Source organism: Nerophis ophidion, linkage group LG06 (genome assembly GCF_033978795.1).
Source record: "Nerophis ophidion isolate RoL-2023_Sa linkage group LG06, RoL_Noph_v1.0, whole genome shotgun sequence".
NCBI lineage: Eukaryota > Metazoa > Chordata > Actinopteri > Syngnathiformes > Syngnathidae > Nerophis > Nerophis ophidion.
The window spans coordinates 12,663,281-12,679,200 of NC_084616.1; the positions used below are offsets into that span (position 1 = coordinate 12,663,281).

A 15,920-nucleotide genomic window follows, 5' to 3' on the forward strand; every position below is an offset into this window, starting at 1 on the left:
TGTTTATTTTGTTGGATTGATAAAAAAAAATAAAAAAATAAAAAATAATTATATTTTAAAAAATTAGAATAGATTCAGAATCGCACAACGTGAGAATCGTGATTTGTATTCGTATCGATTTTTTCCCCACACCCCTAATACATACATACATACATACATACATATATATATATATTATATATATATATATATATATATATATATATTTATATATATATATATACCTATCCAAACCTTCATTAAATGTGTTTTCTTTATTTTCATGACTATTTACATTTTAGATTGTCACATCGAAACTATGAATGAACAAGTGGAGTTATGTACTGAGCAAAAAAAGGTTAAATAACTGAAAACATGTCTTATATTGTAGGGCCAGTTTAGTGTTGCCAATCAACCTATCCCCAGGTGAATGTCTAGTTTTTTCAAAATAGCCACCCCTTGCTGTGATTACTGCTTTGCACAGTCTTGGCATTCTCTCCATGAGCTTTAAGAAGTGGTCACCAGAAATGATTTTCATTTAAATCCATTCATATTCATTTTAATATAAATGTAATTGTTGTTATAGTCATTCAAAAAACACCTGCATGGGAACCTAACTACAGCAAATAAATGCATATATTTAATCATAATGGTTAAAAATGATCACAATATGGGAAAAAAAAGATAATTATTTTAAAATGTAAAAAAAAAAAAAAAAAAAAAAAAAGTAAATACACTGTAAACTGAATATTAAAAAATAAATACATTACCTCAAAATTAATATTTCACTGACAGGTTACAGTACTCACATTTTCTGACTTGACCACAGCAATGCGGTCAATGATGAGCTTGAATTCTTCTCTGTATTTGGCTGCAAGGAGGCAAGCAAATGGTCATATTTTAATCTATCTTTCACAAATAAATATAAAACAGAAGTGTTTCCACAACCCACAATGTCCGCCAAAGTGGACTGTTGCATAACAATAATAGTGCAGCGGTTATATAAAACGCTGAACAAGGCTGCAGACAGAAAAAGACAAGAGGAATGTATCCCTGCCACTGATCATGCCAAAAGTAGTGGATGGCAGAGTATATACATTGAATTATTTACATTATTTACAATCCGGGGGATTAAGTTTGGCTGAAATCAGTACTTCAGTCATCAACAATTGCATCATCAGAGGAATGGACATTGAAACAGTGTAGGTCTGACTTGGTAGGATATTTACAGAGAGCAGTGAACATAGTGAGTTCAGAAAGCATAAAAACAAGTATATACATTTGATTATTAACCATCCGGGGAGGTAGGATGTGGAAGAGGGAGGGTGTTAGTTTAGGGTTGAAGTTGCCTGTAGTTGTTGTTTTAGTGCGGTTTTAAAAGGAGGATAGTAGGGGTGTAACGGTACGTGTATTTGTATAGAACTGTTTCGGTACGGGGGTTTCGGTTCGGTTTGGAGGTGAACTGAATGAGTTGTGTAAACAATGCACACACACGGCATGCTAGCAGCGACCAGGCTACGATAGACTGACCATACCTCCTCTTTCCACCGGATAAGTCCTCTTTTGCGGGGCTGTCTGGGTGGAGTTTCTTAAATGCCTCAAATGTCCGGCATTTTAGGTTAGGGGTGCGTGTATTTTCAATGTACGTTCAGGGTTAAGAAGGGGTTAAAAACAAAACAAATTGTGCACGCGGCAGCATTCCTGAGGGAGGGGCAGAGACAGAGAGAGCGAAAGAGTCGCCAGGCTCTTCTTTTTACCCATAGATTTATCAGATTTTATTATCTATAGGAGGGGTGTCAAAAGTGTGCCCCGGAAGCCATTTGCGGCCCACAGCTAATGTTTTAAAGGCCCACGCCACATTCTAAAAATAATATTAAAATAAACAAAAACATAAACAAAGGTGAAATAAAAAAGCTTAAAGTCTAAATGTAATTTAGAAAAAGTTGCAACGTCGACTAATAAAACAAAGCTGTTTTTTTTTCATTCAAACTCATTGCTCAAAACATAATATTGAATCAAAATCAATGTTATTATAAATTATTGACCTATCCAAGGTTCCCGTTACTTCACATAAAATATTTTACCAAGAAAAATATTTTTGGTGGAAGATTTTGCAAATTTGGTGAATAAATAACCAAAACATTTTGTAGTTTTCTTACTGTACGGAAAATGAACCGAACCATGACCTCCGAACCTAGGTACATACCAAACCAAAATGTTTGTGTACCGTTACACCCTTAGGGGATAGAGATGCACTTTCTTTTACACTCGTTGGAGGTGCATTCCATATTGATGTGGCATAGAAAGAGAATGAGTTAAGACATTTGTTAGATCGGAAGCTGGGTTTTATGTGGTTTGTGGAGCTCCCCCTGGTGTTGTGGTCATGGCGGTCATTTACGTTCTGGAAGTAGTTTGACATGTACTTCGTTATCAGGGATTTTATAAACTAGGCTCAGTGCAAGTTGTTTTACTCTGTCCACCCTGAGCCAGGCCATTTTGGAGAAGTGGGTAGGAATGAGGTGGGATCTGGGGTGGAGGTCTAAAAGTAACCTGACAAGCTTGTTATGGGATGTTTGGAGTCGAAATTTGAGGGTTTTGGAGGTGCTGGGGAACCAGGACGCGCATGCGTAATCGAAAAAGGGTTGAACGAGAGTTCCCGCTAGAATCTTCAAGGTGCTTTTGTTGACCAGAGAGACCAGAAATCTTGTTCGTTGGTTGACTTTTTTGATTACCATGGTTGCCATTTTATCACAGGAAATATTAGCTTCTAGAATGGAATCTAGGTAGGTGACCTCATCTTTCCCTGTGATAACAACGTCACCCACTTTTATAGTGAAGTCACTGACTTTCTTAAGGTTGATGTGGGACCCAAATAGGATGGATTCCGTTTTACCTAAGTGTATGGAAAGTTTATTGTCAGCAAGCCAGGTGCAAATACAAACCTCGTTTCCATATGAGTTGGGAAATTGTGTTAGATGTAAATATAAACGGAATACAATGATTTGCAAATCATTTTCAACCCATATTCAGTTGAATATGCTAAAAAGACAACATATTTGATGTTCAAACTGGTAAACATTTTTTTTTTCCAAATAATCATTAACTTTAGAATTTGATGCCATCAACACGGGACAAAGAAGTTGGGAAAGGTGGCAATAAATCCTGAAAAAGTTGAGGAATGCTCATCAAACACTTATTTGGAACATCCCACAGGTGTGCAGGCTAATTGGGAACAGGTGGGTGCCATGATTGGGTATAAAAACAGCTTCCCCCCCAAAAAATGCTCAGTCTTTCACAAGAAAGGATGGGGCGAGGTACACCCCTTTGTCCACAACTGCGTGAGCAAATAGTCAAACAGTTTAAGAACAACGTTTCTCAAAGTGCAATTGTAAGAAATTTGGGGATTTCAACATTTACGGTCCATTATATCATCAAAAGGTTCAGAGAATCTGGAGAACTCACTCCACGTAAGCGGCATGGCCGGAAACCAACATTGAATGACCGTGACCTTCAATCCTTCAGATGGCACTGTATCAAAAACCGACATCAATCTCTAAAGGATATCACCACATGGGCTCAGGAACACTTCAGAAAACCACTCTCACTAAATACAATTCGTCGCTACATCTCTCAGTGCAAATTAAATCTCTACTCTGCAAAGCGAAAGCCATATATCAACAACATCCAGAAACGCCGCCAGTTTCTCTGGGCCTGAGCTCATCTAAGATGGACTAATGTAAAGTGGAAAAGTGTTCTGTGGTCTGACGAGTCCACATTTCAAATTGTTTTTGGAAATATTCGACATCGTGTCATCCGGACCAAAAGGGGAAGCGAACCATCCAGACTGTTATCGACGCAAAGTTAAAAAGCCAGCATCTGTGACGGTATGGAGGCGCATTAGTGCCCAAGGCATGGCTAACTTACACATCTGTGAAGGCACTATTAATGCTGAAATGTACATACAGGTTTTGGAACAACATATGCTGCCATTTAAGCGCCGTCTTTTTCATGAACGCCCCTGCTTATTTCAGCAAGACAATGCCAAGCCACATTCAGCACGTGTTACAACAGCGTAGCTTCGTAAAAAAAAAAAAAAAAAGTGCGGGTACTTTCCTGGACTGCCTGCAGTCCAGACCTGTCTCCTATCGAAAATGTGTGGCGCATTATGAAGCGTAAAATACGACAGCGGAGACCCCGGACTGTTGAACGACTGAAGCTGTACATAAAACAAGAATGGGAAAGAATTCCACTTTCAAAGCTTCAACAATTAGTTTCCTCAGTTCCCAAACGTTTATTGAGTGTTGTTAAAAGAAAAGGTGATGTAACACAGTGGTGAACATGCCCTTTCCCAACTACTTTGGCATGTGTTGCAACCATGAAATTCTAAGTTAATTATTATTTGCAAAAAAAAATTAAGTTTATGAGTTTGAACACCAAATATGTTGTTTTTGTAGCATATTCAACTGAATATGGGTTAAAAAGAATTTGCAAATCATTGTATTCCGTTTATATTTACATCCAACACAATTTCCCAACTCATATGGAAACGGGGTTTGTATTTGCACATTCCTACACGGGCGATGGATGAGTTTCCTCTTCCTTCAGGAAAAGCAACAGGAAGAAGTCGCTTGCACTAAAGACAACAATCCTAACCCCCCGAGTCCCAAACCGGAGGGACTATTCCATCCACTTATTTGCATTTGTGGCCCACTTTTATGATTTAATTAAAAAAAAAAAAAAGCCCTCCCTTGTCCTCTCATCAGAGGTCTGAATAATCCCGTCGTGCACACGGACTTAATTGTGATTAAAAGGCTATCATCACATTTACAACATGAGCACCACATGGTGGCGCAGACCTTCGCTCCGTGGGAAGAAGCGGCACTTTGCTAATCGTCAGATGGCGCCGACGTCACATCTGGAGCGCATGTGGCGGCAAGGTCACCCCGGATAGACGGTTTGGTTAGCGAGCTGAGGACGTCCGCCTTTCGGTCGCAGATAACGGCTGGAAAACTGAACGGGGATGGTCAGGGTGGCCAAAGGCGCTGCATTCAGGTTGCAGTCTCTAACGAGGCGTGGGTTCGAATCCCACTTTGGACAGAAAATTTAAAGGCCCACTGATATGAGATTTTCTTATTCAAACGGGGATAGCAGGTCCATTCTTTGTGTCATACTTGATCATTTTGCGATATTGCCATATTTTTGCTGAAAAATGTAGTAAGAGAACATCGACGATAAAGTTCACAACTTTTGGTCGCTAATAAAAAAGCCTTGCCAGTACCGGAAGTAGCAGACGATGTGCGCGTGACGTCACAGGTTGTGGAGCTCCTGACATCTGAACATTGTTTACAATCATGGCCACCAGCAGCAAGAGCGATTCGGACCGAGAAAGCGACGATTTCCCTATTAATTTGAGCGAGGATGAAAGATTTGTGGATGAGGAAAGTGACAGTGAAGGACTAGAAAAAGAAAAAAAAAAGACGAGGGCAGTGGGAGCGATTCAGATGTTATTGGACACATTTACTAGGATAATTCTGGAAAATCCCTTATCTGCTTATTGTGTTACTAGTGTTTTAGTGAGATTATATAGTCGTACCTGTGATCACGGGTTTGGCGACCGCCAGTGTCTCCGAGGGAAGCCACCTTTCTCGACGAGACAAGGCAGCCGGGCTGAGATTTTTTAATTTTTTTTCCCTCCACGAAGTAGGCATCCGACGGTCGGTGGCGGCCGGTGGGAGGAGGCAAGAGAGTCCACAGCTGCAGGAGGAACGACGCAAACTCTCCGCTCTCGTCTACGGTAAGAGCCGAATGTAAACAAGGAAACACCAGCTGTGTTTGTGTTGCTAAAGGCGGCCGCAATACACCGCTTCCCACCTACATCTTTCTTCTTTGACGTCTCCATTATTAATTGAATAAATTGCAAAAGATTCAGCAACACAGATGTCCAGAATACTGTGTAATTATGCAATTAAAGCAGACCACTTATAGCTGTGATCGGTGATCGCGCACGTGTCACCATACCGCAACGTTAACAGGATACTTCACGCAAAATTTGAAATTGCAAATTTAGTATAAAGTTGCAAACTTTATCGTATTGTCATGTGTTGCAATGTTAAAGGCCACTACTACCGACCACGCAGTCTGATAGTTTATATATCAATGATGAAATATTAACATTGCAACACATGCCAATACGGCCTTTTTAGTTTACTAAATTGCAATTTTAAATTTCCCGCAAAGTGTCGTGTTGAACACGTCGCGGTATGATGACGTGTGCGCGTAACGTCTCGGATTGTAGCGGACATTTTTTTCCAGCCCGCTCCCAGCTATAAGTAGTCTGCTTTAATCGCACAATTACACAGTATTCTGGACATCTGTGTTGCTGAATCTTTTGCAATTTGTTCAATTAATAATGGAGAAGTCAAAGAAGAAAGATGTAGGTGGGAAGCGGTGAATTGCGGCCGCCTTTAGCAACACAAACACAGCCAGTGTTTCCTTGTTTACGTTCCCGTAGGCGAAGCTTTACTATGGAACAGAGCAGTCAAGCGAACATGGTTCCCGACCACATGTCGACCGGCAGGTTTCGGTGAGAAAATTGTGGTAATAAGTCGGCTCTTACCGTAGACATGAGCGGAGTTTGCGTCGTCCTGCAGCTGCGGACTCTCTTACCTCCTCCCACCGGAGACACTGGCGGTCACCACACCCATTGCCACACCCCTCCGACTTTCAGGTACCATATAATCTCACTAAAACACTAGTAACACAATAAGCAGATAAGGGATTTTCCAGAATTATCCTAGTAAATGTCTCTAATAACATCTGAATCGCTCCCACTGACCTCGTCTTTTTTTTTCTTCTTCTAGTCCTTCACTCTCACTACCCTCATCCACAAATCTTTCATACTCGCTCAAATTAATGGGTAAATCGTCGCTTTCTCAGTCCGAATCGCTCTCGCTGCTGGTGGCCATGATTGTAAACAATGTGAGGATGTGAAGAGCTCCACAACCCGTGACGTCACGCGCACATCGTCTGCTACTTCCGGTACAGGCAAGGCTTTTTTATTAGCGACCAAAAGTTGCGAACTTTATCGTGGATGTTCTCTACTAAATCCTTTCAGCAAAAATATGGCAATATCACAAAATGATCAAGTATGACACATAGAATGGACCTGCTATCCCCGTTTGAATAAGAAAATCTCACTTCAGTAGGCCTTTAAAGGCCTACTGAAAGCCACTACTAGCGACCACACAGTCTGATAGTTTATACATCAATGATGAAATCTTAACATTGCAACACATGCCAATACGGCCGGTTTTGTTTACTAAATTGCAATTTTAAATTTCCCGAGGAGTTTCTTATTGTAAACGTCGCGGAATGATGACGCGTGCGCGTGACGTCTCGGGTTGTAGCGGACATATCAGCCCAGCACCACTTACGGCTAAAAGTCGTCTCTTTTCATCGCATAATTACACAGTAGTTTGGACAACTGAGATGCTGAATGTTTTCCAATTTGTTCAGTTAATAATGGAGACGTCAAAGAAGAATGCTGTTGGTGGAAAGCGGTAGATTGCAGCTGCCTTTAGGACCGAAACACAGCTGGTGTTTCTTTGTTTGTTGTGAAGCTTTAACACAGAGCGAACATGTTTCTCTACATCAACCAGCAAGTTTTTGGATGGGAAAATTGTGATATTAAGTCGGCTCCTACCGGAGAATTCAGTGGATTATGGGACCTCATCCTGCAGCTCAATTAGGCAGCTGTGATTTTGGCTCTTCGGGTTCTCTTAGAGACACTGCAGTTCACCGCAGCCATCCGACTTTCAGGTATGACTTAACAATCTCACTAAAATACTATTAACACAATAAGCAGATAAGGGATTTTCCAGAACTATCGTAGTAAATGTGTCTAATTACATCTGAAACGCTACCAATTCCGCCGCCCTGAGCCGTCGCTTTTTCTTTTTTAGTGCCTCACTCTAACTTTCCTCATCCACGAATCTTTCATCTTTCATCCTCAAAGCGCTTTGACAATACTTCCAAATTTACCCATTAACACACACATTCATACATTGATGGAGGGAGCTGCCATGCAAGGCGCTAACCAGCACCCATCAGGAGCAAGGGTGAAGTGTCTTGCTCAGGACACAACGGACGTGACGAGGTTGGTACTAGGTGGGGATTGAACCAGAGACCCTCGGGTTGCGCGCGACCACTCTTCCACTGCGCCACGCCGTCCGATATCATCATCCACGGATCTTTCATCCTCGCTCAAATTAATGGAGAAATTGTCGTTTTCTCGGTCCGAATAGCTCTTGTTGCTGGAGGCTCACATTATAAACAATGTGAGGACGTGAGGAGCCCTCACCCTTGTGACGTCATCGTCTGCTACTTCCGGTAAAGGCAAGGCTTTTTTATTAGCGACCAAAAGTTGCGAACTTTATCCTCGATGTTCTCTATTAAATCCTTTCAGCAAAAATATGGCAATATCGTGAAATGATCAAGTATGACACATAGAATGGACCTGCTATCCCCGTTTAAATAAGAAAATCTCATTTCAGTAGGCCTTTAAGATTTCATCATTGATATATAAACTATCAGACTGCGTGGTCAGTAGTAGTGGGTTTCAGTAGGTCTTTAAAGGCCTACTGAAATGAGATTTTCTTATTTAAACGGGGATAGCAGGTCCATTCTATGTGTCATACTTGATCATTTTGCGATATTGCCATATTTTTGCTGAAAGGATTTAGTAGAGAACATCGACGATAAAGTTCGCAACTTTTGGTCGCTAATAAAAAAGCCTTGCCTGTACCGGAAGTAGCAGACGATGTGCGCGTGACGTCGCGGGTTGTGGAGCTCCTCACATCCTCACATTGTTTACAATCATGGCCACCAGCAGCAAGAGTGATTCGGACCGAGAAAGCGACGATTTCCCCATTAATTTGAGCGAGGATGAAAGATTTGTGGATGAGGAAAGTTAGAGTGAATCACTAAAAAAAAGAAAAAAGAAAAGAAAAGAAAAGGCGACGGCAGTTTCAGATGTAATTAGACACATTTACTAGGATAATTCTGGAAAATCCCTTATCAGCTTATTGTGTTAATAGGGTTTTAATGAGATTGTTAAGTAGTACCTGAAAGTCGGATGGCTGCGGTGAACGCCAGTGTCTCTGAGAGAAGCCGAGGAGCCAAGATCGCAGCTGCCATTTTGAGCTGCAGGAGGAGGTCGCACAATCCACTCAAGTCTCCAGTAAGAGCAGGCTTAATATCACAATTTTCCCATCCAAAAACTTGCTGGTTGACGTAGAGAAACATGTTCGCTTGACCGCTCTGTGTTAAAGCTTCACAACAAAGAAACACCGGCTGTGTTTCAGATGCTAAAGGCAGCTGCAATCCACCGCTTTCCAACAACAGCATTCTTCTTTGACGTCTCCAATATTAATTAAACAAATTGCAAAAGATTCAGCAACACAGATGTCCAAAAAACTGTGTAATTAAGCGATGAAAAGAGACGACTTTTAGCCGTGTATGGTGTTGGGCTGAAATGTCCGCTCCAACCATTAACCTCACAAGCACGCGTCATCATTCCGCGACGTTTTCAACAGGATACCTCGCGGGAAATTTAACATTGAAATTTGGTTAACTAAACCAGCCGAATTGGCATGTGTTGCAATGTTAATATTTCATCATTGATAAATAAACTATCAGACTGCGTGGTTGGTAGTAGTGGCTTTCAGTAGGCCTTTAAATAGCAAACCCAGAAGATACAAAAAAAAAAGAAGGCCAGGGTCCTGTTATGATTTGCGACATAGATGGTGATGACGTCATGTTGGGTTCAAGTTCCCCGCAGAAGGGGGGAAATGACACCTTCGCTTTTCCAACTGTACCTTTTTGGGAGATGAAGTAACTTTTTTTTTTTTTGTATTAATAAAAAGCAGATGTTTAACAGCGAGGGGACAATACAATACAAGGTTAGGCTTGTAAAACACAAAATAAACAGAATATCGTCGAACTGGGTTATGCTAAGGAGTCATGTTCGGCTAGCTAAGTTATGGCGAGGGACTCACCACGCAGCTGGGCGTCATTGTGTCCGATAAAGGGCTTAAAAGTCTTCAAAATGTCAGCATTTCGGACTCTGCCTGAGCTCCCCGCCGTGGAGTAAAAGTAATCCAGCAGCGCCTCTTCGCTAACATCGCTCATGTTAGCAGTTAGGGGCTTTTTTATCACTTCAAAGGCTTTGACACGCCGCGGCTACTTTAGGTGCTCTCCTTTTTTGTGGGTCTTTTCACGCACGGCCGCCCCCGCAAGTGATAGCCGTTCAGTGGGGCTAATTTGCGGCTCTTCATGTCAACATTTTACTCCACCCAGGGCCAGGCGGGCTGACTGCTGTTGTCGCTGCTGCCGCTGCACCATCTCCCGCTCACTTTTTAACCCTTAGTTGCCTTCTCGTAGCATCCGCCATTCACTTCTGACAGCGCTTCGTTGGACTGATTTTGGGCAGCGGGCCTTGAACGTCCCCACTTTGACGTAGTTTTGTAACGTACCCGTGTATCAACAATCAATACATTTATTGCTTATATATATATCTATATCTATATGTGAGTGTGAATGTTGTCTGTCTATCTGTGTTGGCCCTGCGATGAGGTGGCGACTTGTCCAGGGTGTACCCTGCCTTCCGCCCGATTGTAGCTGAGATAGGTGCCAGCGCCCCCCGCGACCCCAAAAGGGAATAAGCGGTAGAAAATGGATGGATGGATGGATATATATATATATATATATATATATATATCTATATATATATATATATATATATATATATATATAATTCTAATAATAATTAGCTTATTTTCTCAGAGGAGAAATTTGTCTTAGACATTAAGACACAGCGTTTTACATACATGCATACGTATATATATATATATATATATATATATATATATATATATATATATATATATATATCCATCCTTTTTCTATATATATATATATATATATATATATATATATCTGCGATGAGGTGGCGACTTGTCCAGGGTGTACCCCGCCTTCCGCCCGATTGTAGCTGAGATAGGCGCCAGCGGCCCCCGCGACCCCAAAAAGGGAATAAGCGGTAGAAAATGGATGGATATATATATATCCATCCATTTTCTACCGCTTTTTCCCTTCTGGGGTCGCGGGGGGCGCTGGCGCATATATATATATATATATATATATATATATATATATATATATATAAAATCCATCCATCCATTTTCTACCGCTTGTCCCTTTTCACACAAATTATATATATACATACACACACACACACACACACATATATATATATATATATCTAGATGGATAGATAGATGTCAGGCTTTCCCTGACAGTTTGTTTGTGTATTAGTTTTTCCTCTGTATTTGTCTTTGTTACCTCTGTATGTGTAGTATTTCATGTCAGCGCTCTTATTTTGTCAGTTTCCTGTGTTTCTCCCTGAGCGCTTTTTCTCCTCAGCTGTGGCTGTTTGGTACCTGGCCACACCTGGTGTCAATCAGCCCGCTCCTATTCCAACCTGCCTTCCCATCCAGTCTGGGCTGGATTATTGTCATGTATTGTTGCTGCTTCCTGTTGTGTCGTATCATATCGTGTGAATGCAGCGTTGCGGTAAGCTATGTTTGTTAGTGGTTTGTAGCTTATTGTCTTTTGTTCCCTGCTTCTGAGTTTGTTTTCATATTATAAGCAGAGGTGGGTAGTAACGCGCTACATTTACTCCGTTACATTTACTTGAGTAACTTTTGGGATAAATTGTACTTCTACGAGTAGTTTTTATGCAACATACTTTTACTTTTACTTGAGTATATTTATAGAGAAGACAAGCTACTTTTACTCCGCTACATTTATCTACATTCAGCTCACTACTCGCTACTTTTTTTTTTATCGATCTGTTAATGTTTGTTTTGGTTAATGACGGAGCTTCGAAGTAGGATCTGCGCATGCCTGCGTTTCACCAATCACAAGTAGTCACTGGGGACGTTGGACCAATCAAACAGAGCCAGGCGGTCACATGACCCGACTTAAACAAGTTGAAAAACGTATCGGGGTGTTACCATTTAGTGGTCAATTGTACTGTGCAAACTACTAATAAAAGTTTCAATCAATCAATCAAAAGTGTAAAGGAAAAAAGACACTTTTTATTCCAACCGTACTTCCCGTCAAAACCCTAAAGACTGATCGCACAGTTCCTGTCTTCACAATAAAAGCGCCGCTACATCACGCCTGCGCTAACAAAATAAGAGTCTCCGAAAGCCAGACCAAACAAGCTAGCAAGTTACGGAATTTGCCGCCAATGTATTTCTTGTAAAGTGTATAGAAACGAATATGGAAGCTGAACAAATAAGATGCCAAAAACGACGACTTCTTGTGGTATTGGACAGAAAAGAGAAACTTTTTTTCTCCTCCATTTGAAAACGTGGACGTTATCAGCACTAAAATGCAAGTTATCAGAATCAGGTAATACACCAACTTATATTCTTGTCTTCATGAAAGATAGGAATCTATGTGTTAAACATGCATGTATATTCATTAAAACAGCTTTAACATGTCAATATATATATAAATATAAATTACATATAAATTATATACTGTATATATACTGTATTTTATACTGTATATATAAATGTATGTATGTATATATATATATATATATATATGATATGTGTGTGTATGTATATATGAGGTAGATCACCTCGACTTGTTCATTTATTAAGTAATTGATTAACGTTGAAAAACTTATTGGGGTGTTTCTATTTAGTGGTCAATTGTATGGAATATGTACTGTACTGTACAATCTACTAATGAAAGTTTCAATCAATCAATCAATGCCTACTGAGCCTATGGTGTTGTTAAGTTATTGTGGCTCAATGTGTCATTTTTTTATTTTATTTTAATGTACTATTATTTAATATATATTATTGTTTTAGTTGCTTAAGAGATATTCCTGGCTCTGAATTTGCTCATTGCTATTTGTATGTTTTTGTGCATTATTTGTTGCCGTAATCAGGTTACTCATCAGTTACTCAGTACTTGAGTAGTTTTTTCCCAACATACTTTTTACTTGTACTCAAGTAAATATTTGGGTGACTACTCCTTACTTTTACTTGAGTAATAAATCTCTAAAGTAACAGAACTCTTACTTGAGTACAATTTCTGGCTACTCCACCCACCTCTGATTATAAGTACGACTACTGTTTCTTGCATCGATACCTGCTAGTTTCCACGCTAGGCCTTTTTGTTTGTTATCCGCCCACGTGCGCGCCTTTTGGTTGTACCCTTTGTTTGTTTTTTTGTCTTAGTGTTTAAAATTAAATCATGTTTTCTCACTCCATGCCTGCCTCTTTCTCTGCATCTTGGGGTTCGACACCAACTTACTCTGACAACAGATAGATAGCACCCCCCACAACCCTGAAAGGGACAAGCGGTAGAAAATTGTGGCTCAATGTGTCTTAATTGTTTTTATTTTAATGTACTATTTAAAATATATTATTGTTTTAGTTGCTTAAGAGATATTCCTGGCTCTGAATTTGCTCATTGCTATTTGTATGTTTTTGTGCATTATTTGTTGCCGTAATCAGGTCACTCATCAGTTACTCAGTACTTGAGTAGTTTTTTCACGACATACTTTTTACTTGTACTCAAGTAAATATTTGGGTGACTACTCCTTACTTTTACTTGAGTAATAAATCTCTAAAGTAACAGTACTCTTACTTGAGTACAATTTCTGGCTACTCCACCCACCTCTGATTATAAGTACGACTACTGTTTCTTGCATCGATACCTGCTAGTTTCCACGCTAGGCCTTTTTGTTTGTTATTCGCCCACGTGCGCGCCTTTTGGTTGTACCCTTTGTTTGTTTTTTTGTCTTAGTGTTTAAAATTAAATCATGTTTTCTCACTCCATGCCTGCCTCTTTCTCTGCATCTTGGGGTTCGACACCAACTTACTCTGACAACAGATAGATAGATAGCACCCCCCACAACCCTGAAAGGGACAAGCGGCAGAAAATTGTGGCTCAATGTGTCTTGTTTTTATTTTAATGTACTATTTAAAATATAATATTGTTTTAGTTGCTTAAGAGATATTCCTGCCTCTGAATTTGCTCATTGCTATTTGTATGTTTTTGTGCATTATTTGTTGCCGTAATCAGGTCACTCATCAGTTACTCAGTACTTGAGTAGTTTTTTCACGACATACTTTTTACTTGTAGTCAAGTAAATATTTGGGTGACTACTCCTTACTTTTACTTGAGTAGTAATTCTCTAAAGTAACAGTACTCTTACTTGAGTACAATTTCTGGCTACTCTACCCACCTCTGATTATAAGTACGACTACTGTTTCTTGCTCGATACCTGCTAGTTTCCATGCTAGGCCTTTTTGTTTGTTATCCGCCCACGTGCGCGCTTTTTGGTTGTATCCTTTGTTTGTTTTTTGTGTCAGTGTTTTAAATTAAATCATGTTTTCTCACTCCATGCCTGCCTTTTTCTCTGCATCTTGGGGTTCGACACCAACTTACTCTGACAATAGATAGATAGCACCCCCCACAACCCTGAAAGGGACAAGCGGTAGAAAATTGTGGCTCAATGTGTCTTAATTGTTTTTATTTTAATGTACTATTTAAAATATATTATTGTTTTAGTTGCTTAAGAGATATTCCTGGCTCTGAATTTGCTCATTGCTATTTGTATGTTTTTGTGCATTATTTGTTGCCGTAATCAGTTTACTCATCAGTTACTCAGTACTTGAGTAGTTTTTTCCCAACATACTTTTTACTTGTACTCAAGTAAATATTTGGGTGACTACTCCTTACTTTTACTTGAGTAATAAATATCTAAAGTAACAGTACTCTTACTTGAGTACAATTTCTGGCTACTCCACCCACATCTGATTATAAGTACGACTACTGTTTCTTGCTCGGTACCTGCTAGTTTCCACGCTAGGCCTTTTTGTTTGTTATCCGCCCACGTGCGTGCTTTTTGGTTGTACCCTTTGTTTGTTTTTTTGTCTTAGTGTTTAAAATTAAATCATGTTTTCTCACTCCATGCTTGCCTCTTTCTCTGCATCTTGGGGTTCGACACCAACTTACTCTGACAATAGATGGATAGATAGCACCCCCCACAACCCTGAAAGGGACAAGCGGTAGAAAATTGTGGCTCAATGTGTCTTAATTGTTTTTATTTTAATGTACTATTTAAAATACATTATTGTTTTAGTTGCTTAAGAGATATTCCTGGCTCTGAATTTGCTCATTGCTATTTGTATGTTTTTGTGCATTATTTGTTGCCGTAATCAGGTCACTCATCAGTTACTCAGTACTTGAGTAGTTTTTTCACGACATACTTTTTACTTGTACTCAAGTAAATATTTGGGTAACTACTCCTTACTTTTACTTGAGTAATAAATCTCTAAAGTAACAGTACTCTTACTTGAGTACAATTTCTGGCTACTCCACCCACCTCTGATTATAAGTACGACTACTGTTTCTTGCTCGATACCTGCTAGTTTCCACGCTAGGCCTTTTTGTTTGTTATCCGCCCACGTGCGTGCTTTTTGTTTGTACCCTTTGTTTGTTTTTTGTCTTAGTGTTTTAAATTAAATCATGTTTTCTCACTCCATGCCTGCCTTTTTCTTTGCATCTTGGGGTTCGACACCAACTTACTCTGACAACAGATAGATAGATAGCACCCCCCACAACCCTGAAAGGGACAAGCGGTAGAAAATTGTGGCTCAATGTGTCTTAATTGTTTTTATTTTAATGTAATATTTAAAATACATTATTGTTTTAGTTGCTTAAGAGATATTCCTGGCTCTGAATTTGCTCATTGCTATTTTTATGTTTTTGTGCATTATTTGTTGCCGTAATCAGGTTACTCATAAGTTACTCAGTACTTGAGTAGTTTTTTCCCAACATACTTTTTACTT

At 39.7% G+C, this 15,920-nt stretch overlaps 1 protein-coding gene across 1 annotated transcript in view; it reads right to left on the reverse strand.

Moving 5' to 3' along the window:
* Positions 1–10,426, reverse strand: part of LOC133554004 (ankyrin repeat domain-containing protein SOWAHA) — a 54,761-nt gene extending 44,335 nt beyond the window's left edge. The window contains exons 1-2 of the mRNA XM_061902327.1: positions 10,035–10,426; positions 789–850 (exon numbers count right to left, since the gene is read on the reverse strand). Coding sequence (XP_061758311.1) covers positions 789–850; positions 10,035–10,167 — 195 coding nt within the window. The 5' untranslated portion in view covers positions 10,168–10,426. The remainder of the gene's footprint in view (positions 1–788; positions 851–10,034) is intronic.
* Between the last annotated feature and the right edge of the window lie 5,494 nt (positions 10,427–15,920).